At 41.1% G+C, this 19428-nt stretch overlaps 1 protein-coding gene across 1 annotated transcript in view; it reads right to left on the bottom strand.

Moving 5' to 3' along the window:
- The window catches only part of ranbp2 (RAN binding protein 2), an 83665-nt gene that overhangs the window by 42575 nt on the left and 21662 nt on the right, over positions 1 to 19428 (bottom strand). Inside the window, exons 7-11 of the mRNA XM_056290031.1 lie at positions 9159 to 9354; positions 2499 to 2639; positions 2203 to 2362; positions 1702 to 1883; positions 1088 to 1275 (exon numbers count right to left, since the gene is read on the bottom strand). Coding sequence (XP_056146006.1) covers positions 1088 to 1275; positions 1702 to 1883; positions 2203 to 2362; positions 2499 to 2639; positions 9159 to 9354 — 867 coding nt within the window. The remainder of the gene's footprint in view (positions 1 to 1087; positions 1276 to 1701; positions 1884 to 2202; positions 2363 to 2498; positions 2640 to 9158; positions 9355 to 19428) is intronic.

Raw genomic sequence — 19428 nt, 5'->3', positions numbered from 1 at the left:
TAATTCATAATCAGGAATCAGGAACGATAAGGGCTCAGATCAAGTGTTCCCACATTATTTTCCCCAGACCATGCACCAGACCATGCACAGGGGATGTTTTGTGACTAGGTCCATTGTCATGTTGAAACGTGAAGAGGTCCGTCCCATAAAACTACCACCGTGTAGTAAACGGTTTTGTTCAGATCGGCAAGGTGGTAGGTGGCATTCAAGACTCCTAGTAGCCGAAGCCCGTTCTTACTGAGACATTCTCATACACAGCCAACCAAATTTCAGTGTTTGGACCACATGCCCTGGTAGGGGCATTCTCTACACTCACACCTTTCCATCTGATTGGTATCCCGACTCCTTGCCCCATAGAGCAGCTTTGTACTGACACAGAATGTATGTTCTTTAAACAAGTAAGTCTGAAGTTTCAGTTACTTTTATTACTATTGCAGTCTGTATAGCTACTCATCCATGAATATTCATGTCATTTTTTCCCAAAAGGTTGCAGAGGCACTGGTGGGTTTTCCTTTGACATTTGGCAGTCCATCACACCTACAAATGCCAAATGATAAGAAAGCTGAACCAGTCCTCTAAATGTCCAAAGCCTTCAGTCGTACATTTTTTTGACCAACATGCTTTTCTTCACTGCAGTATCACATTCAGTACTCAAAATCTTTTCAAGACACTGCACAGAAAATGTGTTAATGGCACACTATATAGTTCTTCTTGGACAGTCGTTGATGAGGTCGAGATTGTTACTTTAGGGATATTTAGGGATGTAATGTGGAACACCTGCAATTAACCAAACAGTCCAATTTACAGTGAAATCAGTTTGGATAATTTCCAGTAGGTTTAACTGATCTGCAGTAAGAAGTGCATCCCAGTTCTTTCAGTACATTAGCGTATTTTGGTTCATAATCACCCCCAAAACATCAACAATGAAAATGGCGCCCTATGTACATTCATCGTAAACGGTGAAATAGAATTGTGGAAAGCATATATCATGCTATGGCTTAGAGAAGAAAAAAAAAAGAGAAAAAAAAGAATATATTATTGTTCTTTGAGCTGTGTGTCACTTTGGCTTGTTTGTCTCACAACTCACAGAGTTTTTTTGTGGATTAGGCTGTAGACAGCATCCCACCACTCCCTCTGCTTATCTGTTGCAAGGAGGCGAAGGAGGGGAAGGGGCAGGCAGCGTGGCTCATGAAGCTGCTGTGGAGTCAAACTGTGGTTCTTGGCAGTCTTTTGTAGCTGGCTGTGGCTGCAGAACAGTACCCCATACACAAACACCTAAAGCGGAAGTAAAAAGGAAACTACTGTGCACATTTTTACACAAATTGGTGATCCATTTTGAATCATCTAACAAACCAAAACAAACAGATTGCAAAAATCTGAGGAAACAAAACATTTCTGTTCCAAGTTTGAATTTTTAAATCTTAAGACCCCTCAAAATCACAGTACAATGCATGCCCTTAACATCATACTGGTGAAATAACCTAGTTTGAGCCTGAGGACAAATGGACTTCCTGATGGACAGAGTGACAACTTCAGTAACGAAAGTGGCAGATACGTTAAAAAGTTATTGTACAGTTCCAAAAGTAGTAGAGGATAAGGCTGGGAATATCCAAAATTGTTTACAAATCAAAATAATGTGGGATGTTTCAACTATTATACAGGAGAAATAATTTAGCCATGTCAAAGTCACACACCCCCTACCTCCAAATCAAGCAAGCAGATGGACTCTGGTGTGTTCGTGTCAAGCTTTGAGGTTTCCAGGGTGAGCCTGGGAAAAAGCTGCTTCAGCCAGTCTCGCAGAGGCACCTGCTGGGCCAGCAGGACCCACTGCAGCCCAAGCCAGCTGAGGTGCTGGAGGTCTCCTCCATGGAGCAAGATGGAACCTAGAGCGGGTGCGCAGCAGTTTTTTTTTTTTTTTTTTTTTTTGAATGAGTGACAGCAAACATACCATCCAGGGCTGATCTCAGTCAAAAAGGAGAAAAGCACTATAGCATCACACAAGATAATATGACTACACTTTGTTGACAGAGATCAGGATAAGAACCACAGAGAAAAGCACTACAGCATCACACAAGATAATATGACTACACTTTGTTGACAGAGATCAGAATAAGAACCACTACTTAATCGCACAGGTCTGATAAATGACAGTTTGAGTATTGTAAGCTACTGCAGAAGGCAGTTAGATAAGTAGTATCATACCACTGTCCCATTTAGCCAGGTGAGAGAGCTCAGGAGCCTGTGTGTTGATAGAGCGGATGTCATCATTGGCAATGAAGGAGACCCCCGTAGAAGCTTGGGATCCAAACAGCAGTTCAAAAAGAGAGCCCTGGCCGCTACGGTTTCCATACAACTCTGCCACCTAAAAACATACAGAGAACTTTACATCTCAGACAAATCAAAAGTGTACTACAACAGCAAACATGCCCACAACTTCAACATTTTGTTCCAGTTGCTCTGACTTGCAGAACAACTTCATTCTGTTTGCACTGAGAGACCTCTCTGGTGAAGGTTGGTGCATCGGTGCTGAGGTTAAGGAGCATGTGGCCAGCTTGGCTTTGCCTGTCATTAGCCAGCAGTTCCAGCAGCTGAGGGGATGACTGATCCCCTTTGGTCACCTTTGCCTTTGGTCTGGGAACCTGGCAAATGGATAAATAAAGAAAATAAGAAAGAAAGAAAAAGGTTTTTGAACGGATGAATGTTTGTGGGAAGAGTTCAGCCTTTACAAGCACAGTTTTTGCCTTGTGGAATTTAATCTTAATACTTAAACATTAGCTTTGACTTTTAGAAAAGGAGATAAATCATGGTTCAACTCAAACAATTCAGCAATGGACTTTGAAACCTAGCAAGAAAATTCAGCAAAGTGGTCAGTTTATCAAAACTGAAGGGACACATGAAGCTTTTATCTGTAAGATCCAATACAATGCCCAACAAAATTATGAATCTATCCTTTAAAGACAAAATACAATCGGCCTTTTGCAGTCAAAGCCTGAAGGAAATCGGACTTGCAAACTTTTCCCTTTTCACGATTTTTTTTGTCTTAATTTGTCATTTCATTTGTGCTAATTTGCTTCTTTCACATATTGTACTGTACTTCACCGTGTTTGCTGCTAGTAAAGTACCTTGTAATGTTTAGAAAACTGCAATATAAATCATCATTACTACTCAATGGTCAGTATCATTTCATGAGGTCAGTATCATTTCATTCAAGTTAAAGTCAAACCAAAAATCTTAGAAGATTAAAAAAAATGCACTCAAAAGGATTAAATACACATTGCATGTATTTTTGTCTCATGATCATAACAAACTACCGTCACATCTGCCAGTGGGGACAGTACTGGTCACTTGTCTAAGCAGACCTCTTTGCATAGAGCCAATCAAAACATATTTTGAAAATACACACGTATATAAATCAAAGACAAAGTTTAATATTCTTGTGTCAGCAACACAACCAAACAGTATGCTAAACAGAGTGGTGAGTAAAACTGCATTAGTTAATGTTGGGTAGGCAAAATATACTCAAAAACATAAACACAGCACTTGGACACTTGAAAGATGTTATTGATTAGAATTTCAAGTTCACTTAAAAAGATGCATTAGACACTTATCTATTGGTTTCAATAGCTTTCAGGATACAGATAAGGGCTCTGTAGGTAAAGAAATGCCCTCAAAACAAGGTATGGTCATGGAGCAGAATTCATACAGTATCTGGTATGATCACCATTTATAGTCTGCAGCCCTCCCTGGGTCGGCAGAGGGGGTGGAGAAGCGACCAGGATGGCTCAGAAGAGTGGGGTAATTGGCTAAGTACAATTAGGGATTGATTGATTAAATTTATTAAGTAACTGCAGTTGGCAACACATCAAATACTGTGTCATACACATCGGCGTCGCCAGGTCATTTTGCCGGGTTGTAAGCCCCAAATGTTTTGAGTGTAGCCCCAAATATAATTTTAAATCTAAGCCAATGTGTGTGTGTGTGTGTGTGTGTGTGTGTGTGTGCGTGCGTGCGTGTGTGCCTGAGTGTGTGTGTACGTGTGTGTGTGTACGTGTGAGTGAGTGAAAGAAAATTTAATATTCCAATAAACTAATGTTAACATAAATAAATTTAACTTTTTCTCTAGTCTGGTACTGTAGCATGTCAATAAATGTTTAACAATAGCAATTGTGACGTATTCTGCTTCTACTCAATACTAATATTAATTACTAACAACTACTAATATATTTAACATCACAATTCATAATTAATCTGGAGCATCAACAGTTTTTAAGGCACACGTTTTAATTTATAATATCAGCTTGTTTATCAAGCTGATATTTTTATTGTTTTCTGTAGGGGGTTGCGGGACCCCATACAGAAGTCTGGGCTCAGCCCCAAATGTCCTCAAATCCTGGAAACACCCCTGGTCATACATTCACTATCGTCCTTTGCCAGTGCACAAAGTGTAGGACTGATGTTTCATTTCAGTGTCTTCAAACATCTTTCATAACCGCAACAGTTTCCTTGCAAATCAAACAAACACACTTCCCCTTCACTTCTGTGAAAAAGTATTCAATTTCCCAAAATGTATGATATTTTCGGCACTCCCTTACTATTTTCTGTCTCTTCGGTTTTGCCATGTTTAATCAACTGAGGTAAACATAATATTTTCTTTTCAAACTGAGGTAAATGTTTTCATCAATGAGTAATCATTGCAACGCTAACCTGGTAGTTGTTCAGAATGGCAGCGACATCTAGTGTTGAAACTAAGACGTGCAATGTACATACAGTGTAATTTATTGTTCAAGACTGTTCTAACGGGCCATATTCCATTTTATGTTTAAAATTCACACTGGACCACTTGAAAACAGGCAACAGTCCACAACTGGTCCACGGGCTGTAGTTTGGCCATGCCTAATTGACCTATTGCCTTGGTTACTGTTACTGTAACAATGTCCAGTCACATTTGAGAATTCCTGTTATATCAGACAGAATCTGTTATAGAGGAGGTAGATATATCTAGCCTCTTCTTTCATTTCTTCCATTTTGTTACTGTGCTTTGTATGTGATGTCAGCATTATTTTTCACCACAAGTGACGTAAAGGATCACTTGAAATCTAATTTGAGCGGCCAGACTGAGACACTTATCTAGAAATCTGATTTAAATCATATTTCAAACCACCAACACATTTGGTTTAAATCTGATATGCAAAAATTGGTTTCCATGTGATTTATTATTTTCCAGACTTCATAAAAGCAATCTGATTACAATCTAGAAATGCCAAAAATCCGATTTGACCTGCCAGTCTGAACATAGCCTGATAGCTTAGTGGAAGATCCAGCTGTCAATTTATTCTGCTCTGAAGATTTTACTTTCTGGACTTGAATCACAGAAATTCCCAGGTAAGCATGGATTTGTTTTGTAGGCTTTTCTATGCACCTTGACAAATTTAGATTTTTACAATATGTTACTTACTGATTGAATAATTGTGATACAAGCCTCCACGTTAACATTTAACATGGATAATAATAACAATCATTACATTTATATAACACTTTTCCAGACACCCAAAGCGTTTCACATTGAAGGGGATAACTCACTTCAACCACAGCTTGAGGTGGAGGGAGGAATCTCAGCCAATTATATGGGGAGATGATTAGGTGGCCAGATGGAGAGAGCCAGGTTGGGAATTTTGCCAGGACACTCGGGAACTCCCTACTCTTTGTGATAAGTGCCATGGGATCTTTAGGGACCACAGTGAGTCAGGATTTCGGTTTAACATCTCATTCGAAGGATGGCATCTCCTACAGCACAGTGTCCCCATCACTGCACTGGGTGTGGCATTGCGATTTGATATTTGTTGTTTTTAATAGGACCAGAGGGAAGACTGCCCCCTACTGGCACACAAACACCATTTCCGGCAGCAACCCCATTTTCCCAGGTCATCTCCCATCCACGTACTACCCAAGCCCATACCTGCCTAGCTTCCGTCATTTGGCAAAGCCAGGGTACATGTTGGTATGGCTGCCAGCCAATTGATGGCACTGGTGCAACTAAATTTTTCAGTTAGTGGCACTAGCACATAATTTGGTCACACCTACAATTTGTTATAGCGCCCGACTCTCCCCCCATCACTTTGATGAACTGTGCCCATGCCATATTGAGTATGTTCAGTCTACAGTCAACTCGTTTTTTGAGCATTATTTAGGCTTTACATTTGAAGAATGGCAATTCTTCTTTGGTGATATTGTCTGCACTGTTAAAACTTTAAGCTGAAATCAGTGACTTACCTCCATTAACAAGTTATTTTATCAGTTTGAAACATGTTAATGGAGGTAAGTCTGTTGGAAAGGCAGTCGATATAGAACAGTGTTGCGACAATTTTGATGTAAGAGGCAGAAAGAAAAAGATCCAGTGACACCAATTTTCTCGGACTACAAAGATGGTGTAGCAGCTGTTGTCATTCACTTGTCATCAGCTCAGCAAGTTAAGTCAAGTTTTGTGTGGATGCATGCTCAGTCCAGGTAAGAAAATCCCAGAAAGTTTAATCAGTTCATCTGGACAAAACGTGTTATGGGAGAAACATTTCATCACTCATCTAAGTGACTTTGCCAGTCTCAGCTGACAGCAGGTATCCCCAATCTTATAAACAGCAAAGTTGCATAATGACTGAAAAGAATGATCGGTTTCATATGCAAACTGCCATGACCATTGATTAGAGTTACAATGGCCATGAGTATTATTCACGGAAGATTGGGGAATAATCTGAATAGTATACATGGCCATTGTAACTCTAGATAATTGTCAAAATGGGTTAAAATTACATCTCAGGTCAAACCACATTTCACTAACCACATTAAATCTGTGGACAACCAAATCAGGTTCACCAGGAAGGCTGTGAAAAAGGACAGGATAGCCTTCTTAGACTGTGAAATTGCAATTGGTGATGGGGGACATTTGATTGTTGATGTTTACCATAAACCAACACATGCTGATCAGTACTTAAGGTTTGACTCTCATCATCCACTGGAGCACAAACTATGAGTCATCAGGCACTGTACCCCCGAGTTGACAACGTCCCCACCAACACAGCGGCCAGGGAAGGGGAGAAATCCCACATTAGACAGGCCCTGGTTAAGTGTGGTTATACTAACTGGGAGTTTGTCAAAGCCAGGAAGACGCCCAAACAGTGCACCAGCCGACTGAAGAGAGGAGAAGGACAACAGCTGTCTAAGCATAAACCAGTTGTGATTCTGTATGCGGCGGGAGTGTCGGAACAGTTGAGACGTCTATTTTCCAAACACCACCTCTGTGTTGCTCTCAAACCCCAAAACTCGCTGTGCCAAAAATGGGTCCACCCCAAGGATCGGGTCCCCTGGCACAAACAGAACAATATAGTGTACACTGTTAAGTGCCGGAAGGATTGCCGTGACTTGTACATTGGGGAAACCAAACAGATGCTGGCCAAGAGGATAGCACAACACAGGAGAGCTAACACACCAGACCACAAATCCACAGTCTACACCATCTACAGGCCAGTGGCCACTCTTTCAAGGATGAGGATATGCACATCCTTGATAGAGAGGAATGCTGGTAAGAACGGGGAGTCAAAGAGGCCACCTATGTTAAGAGAGAACGACCATCCCCAAACAGAGGAGGGAGGCTAAGAGTACATCTGTCCCCATCATACAATGCTGTGATTTCAACTATTCCCCAATCCTCTGTGAATAGTACACATGGCCATTGTAGCTCTAGTTAGTGGTCACGGTAATTTGCATATGAAAGCGATTGGTGATTTCGGTCGTTATGCAACAGTGCTGTTTACTAAACTGTAAACCTGATGCAATATATCCTGATTTGGAAGACAAGTGTGGTCACTGTGCCCTGTCCCCAGGTAACATTTTGGCTGTGCCCTAGATTAACAACCTTTTGAATGTCCATAATTGATATACTATCAGAAATTCTTTCAGTATGCCTCAAACCCTCCTCCAAAGTTGTTAACTCTGGAGTCACATGATGAACCAGGGCTGGGTGATATGGCTGGAAAATGTATCATGATATAATGTTTCATTTCAGTCAATATTAATAATTTTTTATCATTTTTATGACCTATTTTTAATAAAGACCTGGAGAAAAAAGGGTACATTTAACCATTTTATTTTGAATTTAACCACCTTACTTTGTTCTGATATCTATCGGTCAGACTTACAAAAACTAAAAAACTGCCAAACTGGAGAACTGGAGTCCTTTTTTTAATTAACATTTTCCTCACCATGTGCACTTATTTTCTCACCCAAGCCATTTCTGTTGTTGTGTCATGTTGATGGTGCAACTGAACAACACACCTGTTGCTACCTGGCTGTTTATGTGTCACTCGTAGCATGCTCCATTATCAAGGGATATGACAGGCTGTTTACGAGCCAGGGAGGGAGCACACGTATTTGTTATGTGCTTTCATGCCAGCTGTAAAGACAAGACATGGCAAGCTGTGAAGACAGGAACAGCTGTCTAACACTGTTTTTTTTTTTTTTGCGAGGGGAAGTGCCGGGGGGGGGGGGGTCCAATTGCGTCAAAGAAGGACGCCTCCACCTGCAGCCTCCAAATGAACAAACAGGTGTGGATAACATGACTATGATATTAAACACTAAGGGTGCACAACTGCAGAGAGAGTTTTGGGTCTAACTCAAATATGATTTAAGTTGCTGTTGCTTTCCAGCATCGATCGGACAGCGATCCCTAGTCACTGCCACGTTTTGTGACACAGTGCAACAAGCAGGCTTACACGGCCCAACTCCAACTGCCAGTTCCTATTTGTGCACATTTTGAATTGCGCTTTACAGGTTAATTATTTACTGAGTTGAATTCTTGGGGAGAAAAACCATTAAATTAGCATAATAAAAAGACATAATGAAAAAAAAAATGTTCTTCCCAGTTTCCTTTATCTGTTTCGCTTAACTTGTGGGGAAATTTGAAAAATGGAGTTTCATGTCCTTTCATGCCTCTAACTGTATACGGTTTTCATTTTTGCCACGCCAACTTCCTGCTCGCAAACTGAGTCTAGTAATGCCACAGCCCTCCATATATTATTCAAATCATTTATGGGTTTCCTGTTACTAAAATGTTCTTAAAAACTTTAAATCAATGAAAATATTGTTTAAAAAAAAAAGGACCCCTATACCTGATAAGCTAGCAGGTAGCAGAGTGCAGCTAGGTCTGTGACGGCCCTCCACTGGTGCTCGCGCTCATGGGCCATCTTTAACAGCAGGGATCCTGTGTGCAGGTAGAGGTGGCCCCGCATCTCCTCGAATACCTCATAGAGGTCTTCTGTTTGGCTGCCAACCACAGAGCTCAAGGCCTGCATCGCCTGATCAAAACTACACACAAACAGACACAAAACCAAAAAATGTGCAAGCAAAGTTAAACATGCAGCAGTGCACACAGATTCAAACACATTTAAGGCACGAGAACTGCAGTTATAAGGTTCATACAATATCATTTACACCTTCTGTATAGCACTTTTTTTTTTTGTCATTCTTCTATGGGTGGGTGGGTGGGGGGGGACCATACCCAAAATGAACTGTGTCAGGCTCTAAAGCAGCTGAATGAATAGTTGGAAGCCACAAGAAGGATAATCTCATGCTGTAGCTAACAAGCAAGATTTTGCCACTACAGTTCATCTGTACAACTTCTATTTTCATCAGTGGGTTATGGAATAATGAGCAACATCCACCGGGTTACAGCCCTCAACCACACAAGCACACTTGCATATACAAGTCAAGTTTACTACAATTACATATTGCCTATATACTCCGTTTTACCCCACATTTGTTCAGAAAAATAAAATGACGCCTAGCAATTACAGGGGCCGAGCACAAGCAGTGTGTAATTCTTGACCCCTCCTGTATTACCAAAATTAAATTTATTGTTTGAACATCTTTATAAAAAAAGCACAAAAGCTCACATTTGTGTCACGTGTCTAAATCTATTTCAGAAGCACCTCTAAAACTGAATGCTTTTCATTGTGACATGTTAACTAGTTAAGTTGCATTTTATTTGCATAGAATCACTTAACTAAGTTACTAGACGCATACACGTCCATTCACAAGAATACTAGTAAGGTGAATGTGTGTGTACAAGTTCAGAGTAAAGTCGGTAGATACACTTGTGCACTAGTTATTGCAAAATGATAATCAGGCGACAGTAAAGAGGCTGAATAAGAAGGTCGCCTTTTTTTAAGACTACATGAAACGGCATTTAGGGTGCTGTACGCTTCTGCGATATGACGCACAAAATATAACTGCTGGGGTGGGATTTAACAAGTGACAGGCAGTCAATTTAAAGACATTGGAGCATTCTACCGTGTACAACGATGGTACTGCCGTTGCCTTCAGGGAATTGAATCAAACAAAGGTGATCATGATCAGTACATAGTTGTCGAAGCAGTCCACACTAAAATGCCAGCTAGTGAGCAAGAATTTTCAAAAATGCCTCCCCTCTTGAACTGAACTTTTTTTTTAAAGCTTCTGCCTTGCAGATGCTTTACCACTCCGCTCTCTGCTCAGCTCTACTTTCAGTCCATGTTTTCACCCACCTTTTCGCTCGGTAGAGTAAGTTATTGATATCTCAACCAATAGATCACACAATGACTCTGCACTCCTCGAATCCATCAAGACACACAGCTTATCTATGTGACAAGTCACTGATAGTCCGTTATTACAGCTTTTGAGACTCTTGATATCACAGAAAGTTGAATCAGTTCATCTGCATGTGTTTATTGAAAGATATATGTTTCATCACTCATCTAAAGGACCTCTTCATTGTCAAATGACTGCAGGTATCCCCACCCTTATAAACAATACAGTGGCATAACAACCGAAAACAATGATCGGTTTCATATGCAAACTGCCGTAACTAGTTTCAATGGCCACGTGCACCATTCAGATATTTGAGAATGGCTGCAATCACAGCATTTTAAGATGGCAACAGATGTACTCTTAGTAGGGCTGGACCCAAATATTCAGCTATCCGGATATTTGTTTGTTGGGTAGGTATTCAGTTTTCAATTTTGGGATTCGGATATTTTTTTTTTCCTTTTTGCTAAATTAGGCTATTAATAAAGGTGAACTGTAAAAATACATTTTGTCGACACATTCCTGTACTATACTTATACTTTTTAATTGCACTGTTAAAATGTGGAACTCAACATCTCAGCTTGAGTGCGTGACATCCCCCTCACTCACAGCAGTGACGTCATGTTTCAGTTCACCTTGGCCGTTAAAGGGAAGACAAAATGCCCAAACAGATCAGCTGTGCTGCTATTACTATAAATGCGCTACGTTGTTCTATTTATTACAGTTTGTTCATTTATTTTTCATTCTTTACTGTGCATTTCTGAATGATTTCTGATTTCTTTGTCTGAAAATTTTCAGAGTTAAGCCTGTTACTGTTAAGCTTACTGTTACAGCTATCTCATTAAAAGTATTGTTAAAACAGAAATATGAGTGTTTGTATCTCTGTTTGACTCTTGTTAGGTTCAGGTTATAAAATGCTATAGACTTAGGCTAATAGTTGACTGAAATCTGGAACTGTAGTTGGTCCCCCGCATGCTGCACTGCAGCTGCCCACTGCTCCTTGTGTATAGGAAGCGTTGGATGCAGACGAGAAAATTTGTGAGAACTGAGAAATGACAATAAAGACATTATAAATAAATATAAATCTTATAAATATAAATCTCAAATCTTAAATTTGTTGGAGCTAGTATGCCATTTCTTTGCTTCTGTTTCACAGCGCTTTCTCGGGCGTTGTCTCGGGATTCCAAACCCATTATTATGAGCATTTATATATGTCTATGATTTATCCATGATCTGTGATTCTTGAATGTACTAATGATCCCAAGAGCTATGCCATCTGGAGGTTGGCTCTTTGTAGGGTCACCCAAGGTGGACAGGTCAAGGGGGAGATTCCAGACGAAGCGCGATCCAACAGAGACCTCAATGGCGGAACTGGTGGAAGATGTCTCCAGGTCACAAAGGCAGTTAAGGTGGATGAAGGCTGCAACAGAGGGTGGTCCCCAATCGTCTTTGTTCTCCATGCCAGGCGCATCAGCCACCCCACGTAAAAAGCTGTCACGCACAGGCGTCCTCCCTTTATGCGGCTCCAGGATTGGCCTCTACGCCCACCTGAAGACCCAGAGGGAGGACAGTCATACTCAACCCGAGTGACTGCTGCTGCTGATGATGATCCATGACAAAAAAATGTCACAAGCTTTTATTATGTCAAATCCCTAGGGATCACAAACATGCATCAAATACACCAAACCTTTTGGTTGGAATTTTTTTTTTATTGACAAACACCCCCCCAACAAATAACAATGCTGTAGAACAACAGAATCCTTAACAATTAATGCCTTCAATTAAATCGAAAGACAAGCGTTGCACCGCTATGCCATCCAGCTCAGCGGAGATTGCCTATCTCTCTCTTTGAATAAGTCCTAATTATCAGGAAAAAGTTTGTTTGCTATAATAACATTAACTGAAATTCTCTGACATTAAATATGGCGTACCTCAGGGCTCACTTCTTGGCCCTCTACTTTTATCTCTTAATATTTCACCTCTTGGCCAAATTATACACAGTCATGGAATACATTTCCATTGCTATATGGATGATACTCAGCTGTATGTACCTTTTAGGGCTGATGATTATACTCAATGATGATATACTCAAATGACTAATTTAGAAGCTTGCTTGACTGCTGTGAAATTACATTTCTTGCTTTTAAATTTGGATAAAATTGAGATGATGGTCGTTGGCCCTGCTAGACACAGACACCAATTTGATCAAGTAACAATAGCAATTGACAACTCTGTAATTTCACAAGGTGCGTCAGCCAAAGATCTTAGTTACATTTGATCCTAGCCTTTACTTTGATGAGCACATTAAAGAAATCACCAAGACTGCCTTTTTCACTTATGTAATATAGCTAAAATTCAGTCTTTCCTGTCCATGGCTGATGCAGAGACTAATACACGCATTCATTTCATCCAGACTTGATTACTGTAATCATCTGTTTTCAGGTCTGCCACAGGCTAGTACTAAAAGTCTTCAGATGGTTCAAAATGCTGCAGCTAGAATCCTAACTAAAATAAGAGAATTTGAACATATTACACCACTTCTGGTCTCCCTTCATTGGCTTCCTATCCATGTTAGATCAGACTTCACTGTGCTTCTGCTGACATGTAAAATCCTAAATTGGCTTGCCCCATCTTACCTGTCTGATCTCCTTAAACTGTACATTCCACCTCGAGCTCTCCACTCTCAAAATACAGGGCTCCCATGTGTATCCAAAGTTAAAAAGATGCCAGCTGGTGGCAGGGCCTTTTCCTATTGGGCCCCGCTCTTGTAGAATAACCTGCCTGCTGCCATCAGGCAAACAGTCTGTTGAGTCCTTTAAATCCAAACTTAAAACTCATCTTTTTTCCCTTAACCTACAATTAGTTGCCTTTAAATTGAGTACTTCACGACCTTTACTGCATGACGGGTCGGTTTCTGTCTCAATGAATTTACTAATCACTGTTCTGCTGACGAGATTATAGAGTATAGATTATTGACTATTGGCGTCCAGGTAGCGTAGTGGTCTATTCTGTTGACTACCAACATGGGGGTTGTCGGTTCGAATCCCCGTGTTACCTCCGGCTTGGTTGGACGTCCCTACATACACAATTGGCCATGTTTGCGGGTGAGAAGTCAGATGTGGGTATGTGTCCTGGTTGCTGCACTAGCACCTCCTCTGATTGGTCAGGGCACCTGTTTTTTTTGGGGGGGGGGACTGGGGGGAATAGCGTGATCCTCCCATGAGCTACGGTCCCCTGGTGAAACTCCTTACTGTCATGTGAAAAAAAGGTGCTGGCGATGCCACATGTATCAGAGGAGACATATGGTAGTCTGCAGCCCTCCCCGGAATGGCAGAGGGGGTGGAGCAGTGACCGGGATGGCTCGGAAGAGTGGGGTAATTGGCCAACTACAATCGCAGAGGCATAGGGGGACCCCCACCCCCCAAAAAAAGATTACTGACTACTGCAAACTATTCTCTTCTCTCACATCTTTTCTCTTTCTCTAGATGATGTCTTCTCCTGTATATGGGAATGGTGTGATGTGAGTCTCCCCTGTGTGCACGTGTAGTCTGTCCTCCTTCCAGGTCTCGATCGTGATGCTAGTCACCACTTGGACACTGTTTGGCATCCTCCTCATCACATTTTTTATATACCTTATCAATCCATATTATTTTGTTGTCCTGTTTCAATGTTATATCCTTCGCTCACTCTGATGTGTGACTGTTTTTTCTTGTCTCTTCTCCCATGTAGGTGAATTTTGTGATGGTAGTCTCCCCTCTGTTCATGTGTAGTCTGTCCTCCTGCCAGGTCGACACGGTGATGGTGGCCACGTGTATTGAGGTCCTAGGCTGTTCCGGTGGCATCATGACACTGCTTGGCATACTCCTCATCATATTCTTCATATATCTTATAATTCCATTGTAATACTGTTATCCTCTTTCAATGTTGTATTCTCCAAATTGTTTCATTCTGCACACACAACATCCATTGCATGTCTGACCATCTTGGGAGAGAGACCCCTCCACTCTTGCTCTCCCTGAGGTTTCTTACTATTTTTTCTCCCTATTAAAGGATTTTTTTTTTGCTGGAATATGAAATATTTGCACTGGAAAAACAAAACAGACTTGCTGACACACTGCCTATGACTGGGTCATCTCTCAGGGATTTACCCCAAACACAGGACTATCTTTTGCTTGGAATATATCCATAAGTTTTCCAAAACTTGGCAAAGCCAAACTTGAACCAACCCTAACAGATAGATAACTTCAAAAACTGGGTGCTAAGCCCAAAGACAAATGGAAAGTTGCGCCGTCACTCCAAGAGAGCTGTTCATCTTACCTCTACACCTGACACCGGGGCAAATAAAGGAGCTAAACATAAGCCACAGTAACCAACTTTACACCTGAAAAACAGATGTGTGCCATTGGCTAACCTGCCTGAGTTAGATGCGGAGGGTAATGCTGCTAATAGATCTAAGGAGGAACAAGAACTGCTTTTACCAAAGTTTAAAAGGACTTGCTCAGACAAACGACCAAACCATGAAACCCCACTGGAGGAAACAATAGAACCAGGCACCCTCATTATAGGAAACTCTGCTAATAGAACCATAAGCAATAAGACAACCAAAAACTGTTTTCCAGGGGCTTTGGTCTCTGACATAAAAGGAGAAATCCAGCAACTAATATATGAACAACAGTCAACAGACGGATAAATAAGTTCAATAGATTACTGGCATTCTATTCATGGCTTTACAACATGCAGTTTAGAAAATCAGAACGTCATTGACAATTTCAATTTTTCTGGAGACAGAAACACCTTTTCTGAGCAGATGGTGTACATCCAATCAAATCTGGAATGAAGTTGTTAACATAATTCTTCCCCTGTATTCTTCCCCCATCTGCTCCTCACCAGTGCCTGATGTCACCACCACTCCCCTTTCAAACAAGATGCCAGAGGAGATTCAAAATCTTATTCTGTCTCCCCGTCGTTCTCCAATCAGGAAAATTTAAGACAGACTAAGGTCACAGATCACAAGTGTTTGGACGACCTACTACAGCAGGGCACCAGGCTACGTTCCAGCTTTAATTTGGACCCCAAGTGCCAGTCAGCTAACAACCCGGCACATACTCCCCTACTTTTCTCACTCTCCTAGGGCTGTGCGATATGACGATATATATTGTTTGACAATAGAAAATGTCTATCGTTTATTTCGTTGTGTCGCAATCACACTCTTTACAGCTATATTTTTCGTCATTTGGACGACCCTTTCCGCTCTTTGCACAGCACAAAAGCAGGCAAAGAAATTTGCACGAAGGCAATACAAGCAAACATGGAGGGACAGTGACCGTAACGCAGAACGTGGTAATTCCAAACAGAAGGACTCTGACCAGCCAGGACAAAATGAGAGGCTTGTACCTAAAGGGGACTACTTCTATCGTACCGACGTGATTTGGGTATGAAAAGTCTGCAACGGACCAGAAAACCATACTTTGCAAAACATGCTGCACACCGGTCCCCACAACAGACTCAAAACACCACTAGCCTCTTTTACCACCTACTCAAGAGTCATGTCAAACAGTAAGGAGAGTCTACATATGAGAGCCGCAAAAGCACAGTCGAGTGTTCAAGACAAACCTCAGACTCAGATGTTGCAAGAGGCTTTGGCTCGCGGCACACCATATGTCAAAGAATCATGTAGATGGAGGGGGATAACGACTGCCGTTGCAACTTACATCTGCAAAGACATGGCCCCAATTTACAAGGTCGAGAAACGGGGGGTTTTGTGAATTGATGCAAACACTCGACCGAAGGTACACAATGCCAAGCCGAAGACACTTCACTCAAAATGAATTGCCTCGTTTATATCAAGAGTGTCGCGCCAAACCAGAGGAGGAAATCCACAAGGTATTCTACTACACTACAACAACAGATATGTGGATGAGCTGAATTACACATCCCTACAAGAGCCTGACACTTCATCCGAGACTGGACACTCTGCAGTCGGTGTTTACAGACAGGCTATTTCCCAGATGACCACACGGGCGAAATTAAAGCCAGAGGTCTCAGCGAAGCTCTTTAGTCATAGGGACTGCTTTAGGATAATCTAGTCTGTGTCACCACAGATAATGCCACGAACAACATCCTTGCTCTTACGATGAGTGACTGGACACGCTTACAGGGTTTTGGCCACCAACTTCACCTAGCCATTGGTGAGTGTCTAAAACAATGTAAATACATATTTCAGTAATAATAAACCTTATAGTAGGCCACGTAGTATTTTATTGTCTTGAAGGTGCTATGTTTGTTGTTACGTGACATGCTTGTTTAAAATCTTGGATGAATGGGGGTGTAGTCGAAGTAAATCCCATTTTAAGTGAGCTGTTTGCTACAAAACAACAGCTACAAAACAAATCTCGCCAAAAATGGTACTCAGAGCTCAGTTTATCTGTTGAACTCAACCAATTTGAAACCTGAATGGCGTATTTTTATTTATTATTTTTTTTTACCAGCAAGCAGTAATGCAAGTAAGCTTGTTGGTTGTGGTAAAGGAATTAAAACCATTGCCAGGCGACATGTGTTGTGCAAAGCATCCTGCGTAATAAATTGTCATGACGATTGTGACGGGATAAATGCAAGATGCATTTTAGATTGCTGTCAGGAGGATTAATGTATTGAAACACTTTAGTTTTTATAGTAACAGCTATACATGGCAAAATATGTCTGCAATTGAGTTTCTGAGCTCAAGTTTAAAAGCCATTTTAAACGACCGGGATTTCACTCCTACCTAAAACGCCAATGGGTGGTCACAATGAACCCCCATGGATTTAAAATTCTATATTCTGTCAAGATAAATACCCAGTTGAGATATTAATGCATTGCATATGTTAGTATGTCTGTTATGAAACTAATTAACACCAAAATTAACATTTTAACAACTATAAGTATTTTTACTATTTTATAACTACAAACCCCAATTCCAATGAAGTTGGGACGTTGTGTAAAACGTGAATAAAAACAGAATACAATGAATTGAAAATCCTTTTCGACCTATATTCAATTGAATACACTACAAAGACAAGATATATAATGTTCAAACTGATAAAATTTATTGTTTTTTGCAAATATTCACTCATTTTGAATTTGATGCCTGCAACATGTTCCAAAAAAAGCTGGGACAGGGGCAACAAAAGACTGGGAAAGTTGAGGAATGCTCAAAAAACACCTGTTTGGAACATTCCACAGGTGAACAGGTTAATTGGAAACAGGTGAGTGTCATGATTCGGTATTAAAGGAGCATCCCCGAAAAGCTCAGTCGTTCACAAGCACCACTTTGTGAAAAAACTGCGTGAGCAAATAGTCCAAAAGTTTAAGAACAACGTTTCTCATTGTACAATTGCAAGGAATTTAGGGATTTCATCATCTACAGTCCATAATATCATCAAAAGATTCACAGAATCCGGAGAAATCTCTGCACGTAAGCGGCAAGGCCGAAAACCAACATTAAACGCCCGTGACCTTCGATCCCTCAGGCAGCACTGCATTAAAACCCGACATCATTCTGTAAAGGATATTACCACGTGGGCTCAGGAACACTTCGGAAAACCATTGTCAGTTAACACAGTTCATCGCTACATCTACAAGTGCAAGGTAAAACTCTACCATGCAAAGCGAAAGCCATATATCAACAACACCCAGAAACGCCGCCGGCTTCTCTGGGCCCGAGCTCATCTGAGATGGACTGACGCAAAGTGGAAAAGTGCGCTGTGGCCTGACGAGTCCACATTTCAAATTGTTTTTGGAAATCATGGACGTCCTGTCCTCCGGGCTAAAGAGGAAAAGGACCATCCAGATTGTTATCAGCGCAAAGTTCAAAAGCCAGCATCTGTGATGGTATGGGGGTGTGTTAGTGCCCATGGCATGGGTAACTTGCACATCTGTGAAGGCACCATTAATGCTGAAAGGTACATACAGGTTTTGGAGCAACATATGCTGCCATCCAAGCGACGTCTTTTTCAGGGACGTCCCTGCTTATTTCAGCAAGACAATGCCAAGCCACATTCTGCACGTGTTCCAACAGCGTGGCTTCATAGTAAAAGAGTGCAGGTACTAGACTGGCCTGCCTGCAGTCCAGACCTGTCTCCCATTGAAAATGTGTGGCACATTATGAAGTGCAAAATACGACAACCAAGACCCCGGACTGTTGAGCAACTGAAGTCGTACATTAAGCAAGAATGGAAAATAATTCCATCTACAAAGCTTCAACGATTAGTGTCTTCAGTTCCCAAACGCTTATTGAGTGTTGTTAAAAGGAAATGTGATGTAACAGTGGTAAACATGCCCGTCCCAGCTTTTTTGGAACGTGTTGCAGGCATCAAATTCAAAATGAGTGAATATTTGCTAAAAAACAATCAAGTTTATCAGTTTGAACATTAAATATCTTGTCTTTGTAGTGCATTCAATTGAATATAGGTCTAAAAGGATTTGCAAATCATTGTATTCTGTTTTTATTTATATTTTACACAACGTCCCAACTTCATTGGAATTGGGGTTTGTAGACCCAGAACTCGCTGGAGGGACTACATGTCCAATCTGGCCTTTGAACGCCTTGGGATCCCCCAGGAGGAGCTGGGGAGAGGGACGTCTGGAGTGCCCCACTTAGTTTGCTGCCACCGCGACCCCACCCTGGAGAAGTGGCTAAAGATGAATGAATGAATGAATGAATGAATGAATGAATTAATTAATTAATACTCTTTTTAAACAATTTAAACTTCAGAGAGACATGGTTGAACTTGAATAGCAAAATTGAAAAAGTTAAAACATTACCTGAAAAACAAAACG

Source organism: Lampris incognitus, chromosome 11 (assembly GCF_029633865.1).
Source record: "Lampris incognitus isolate fLamInc1 chromosome 11, fLamInc1.hap2, whole genome shotgun sequence".
NCBI lineage: Eukaryota > Metazoa > Chordata > Actinopteri > Lampriformes > Lampridae > Lampris > Lampris incognitus.
The sequence above is the reverse complement of the archived record's forward strand: the minus strand, read 5'-3'. Positions and strand labels throughout refer to the sequence as shown.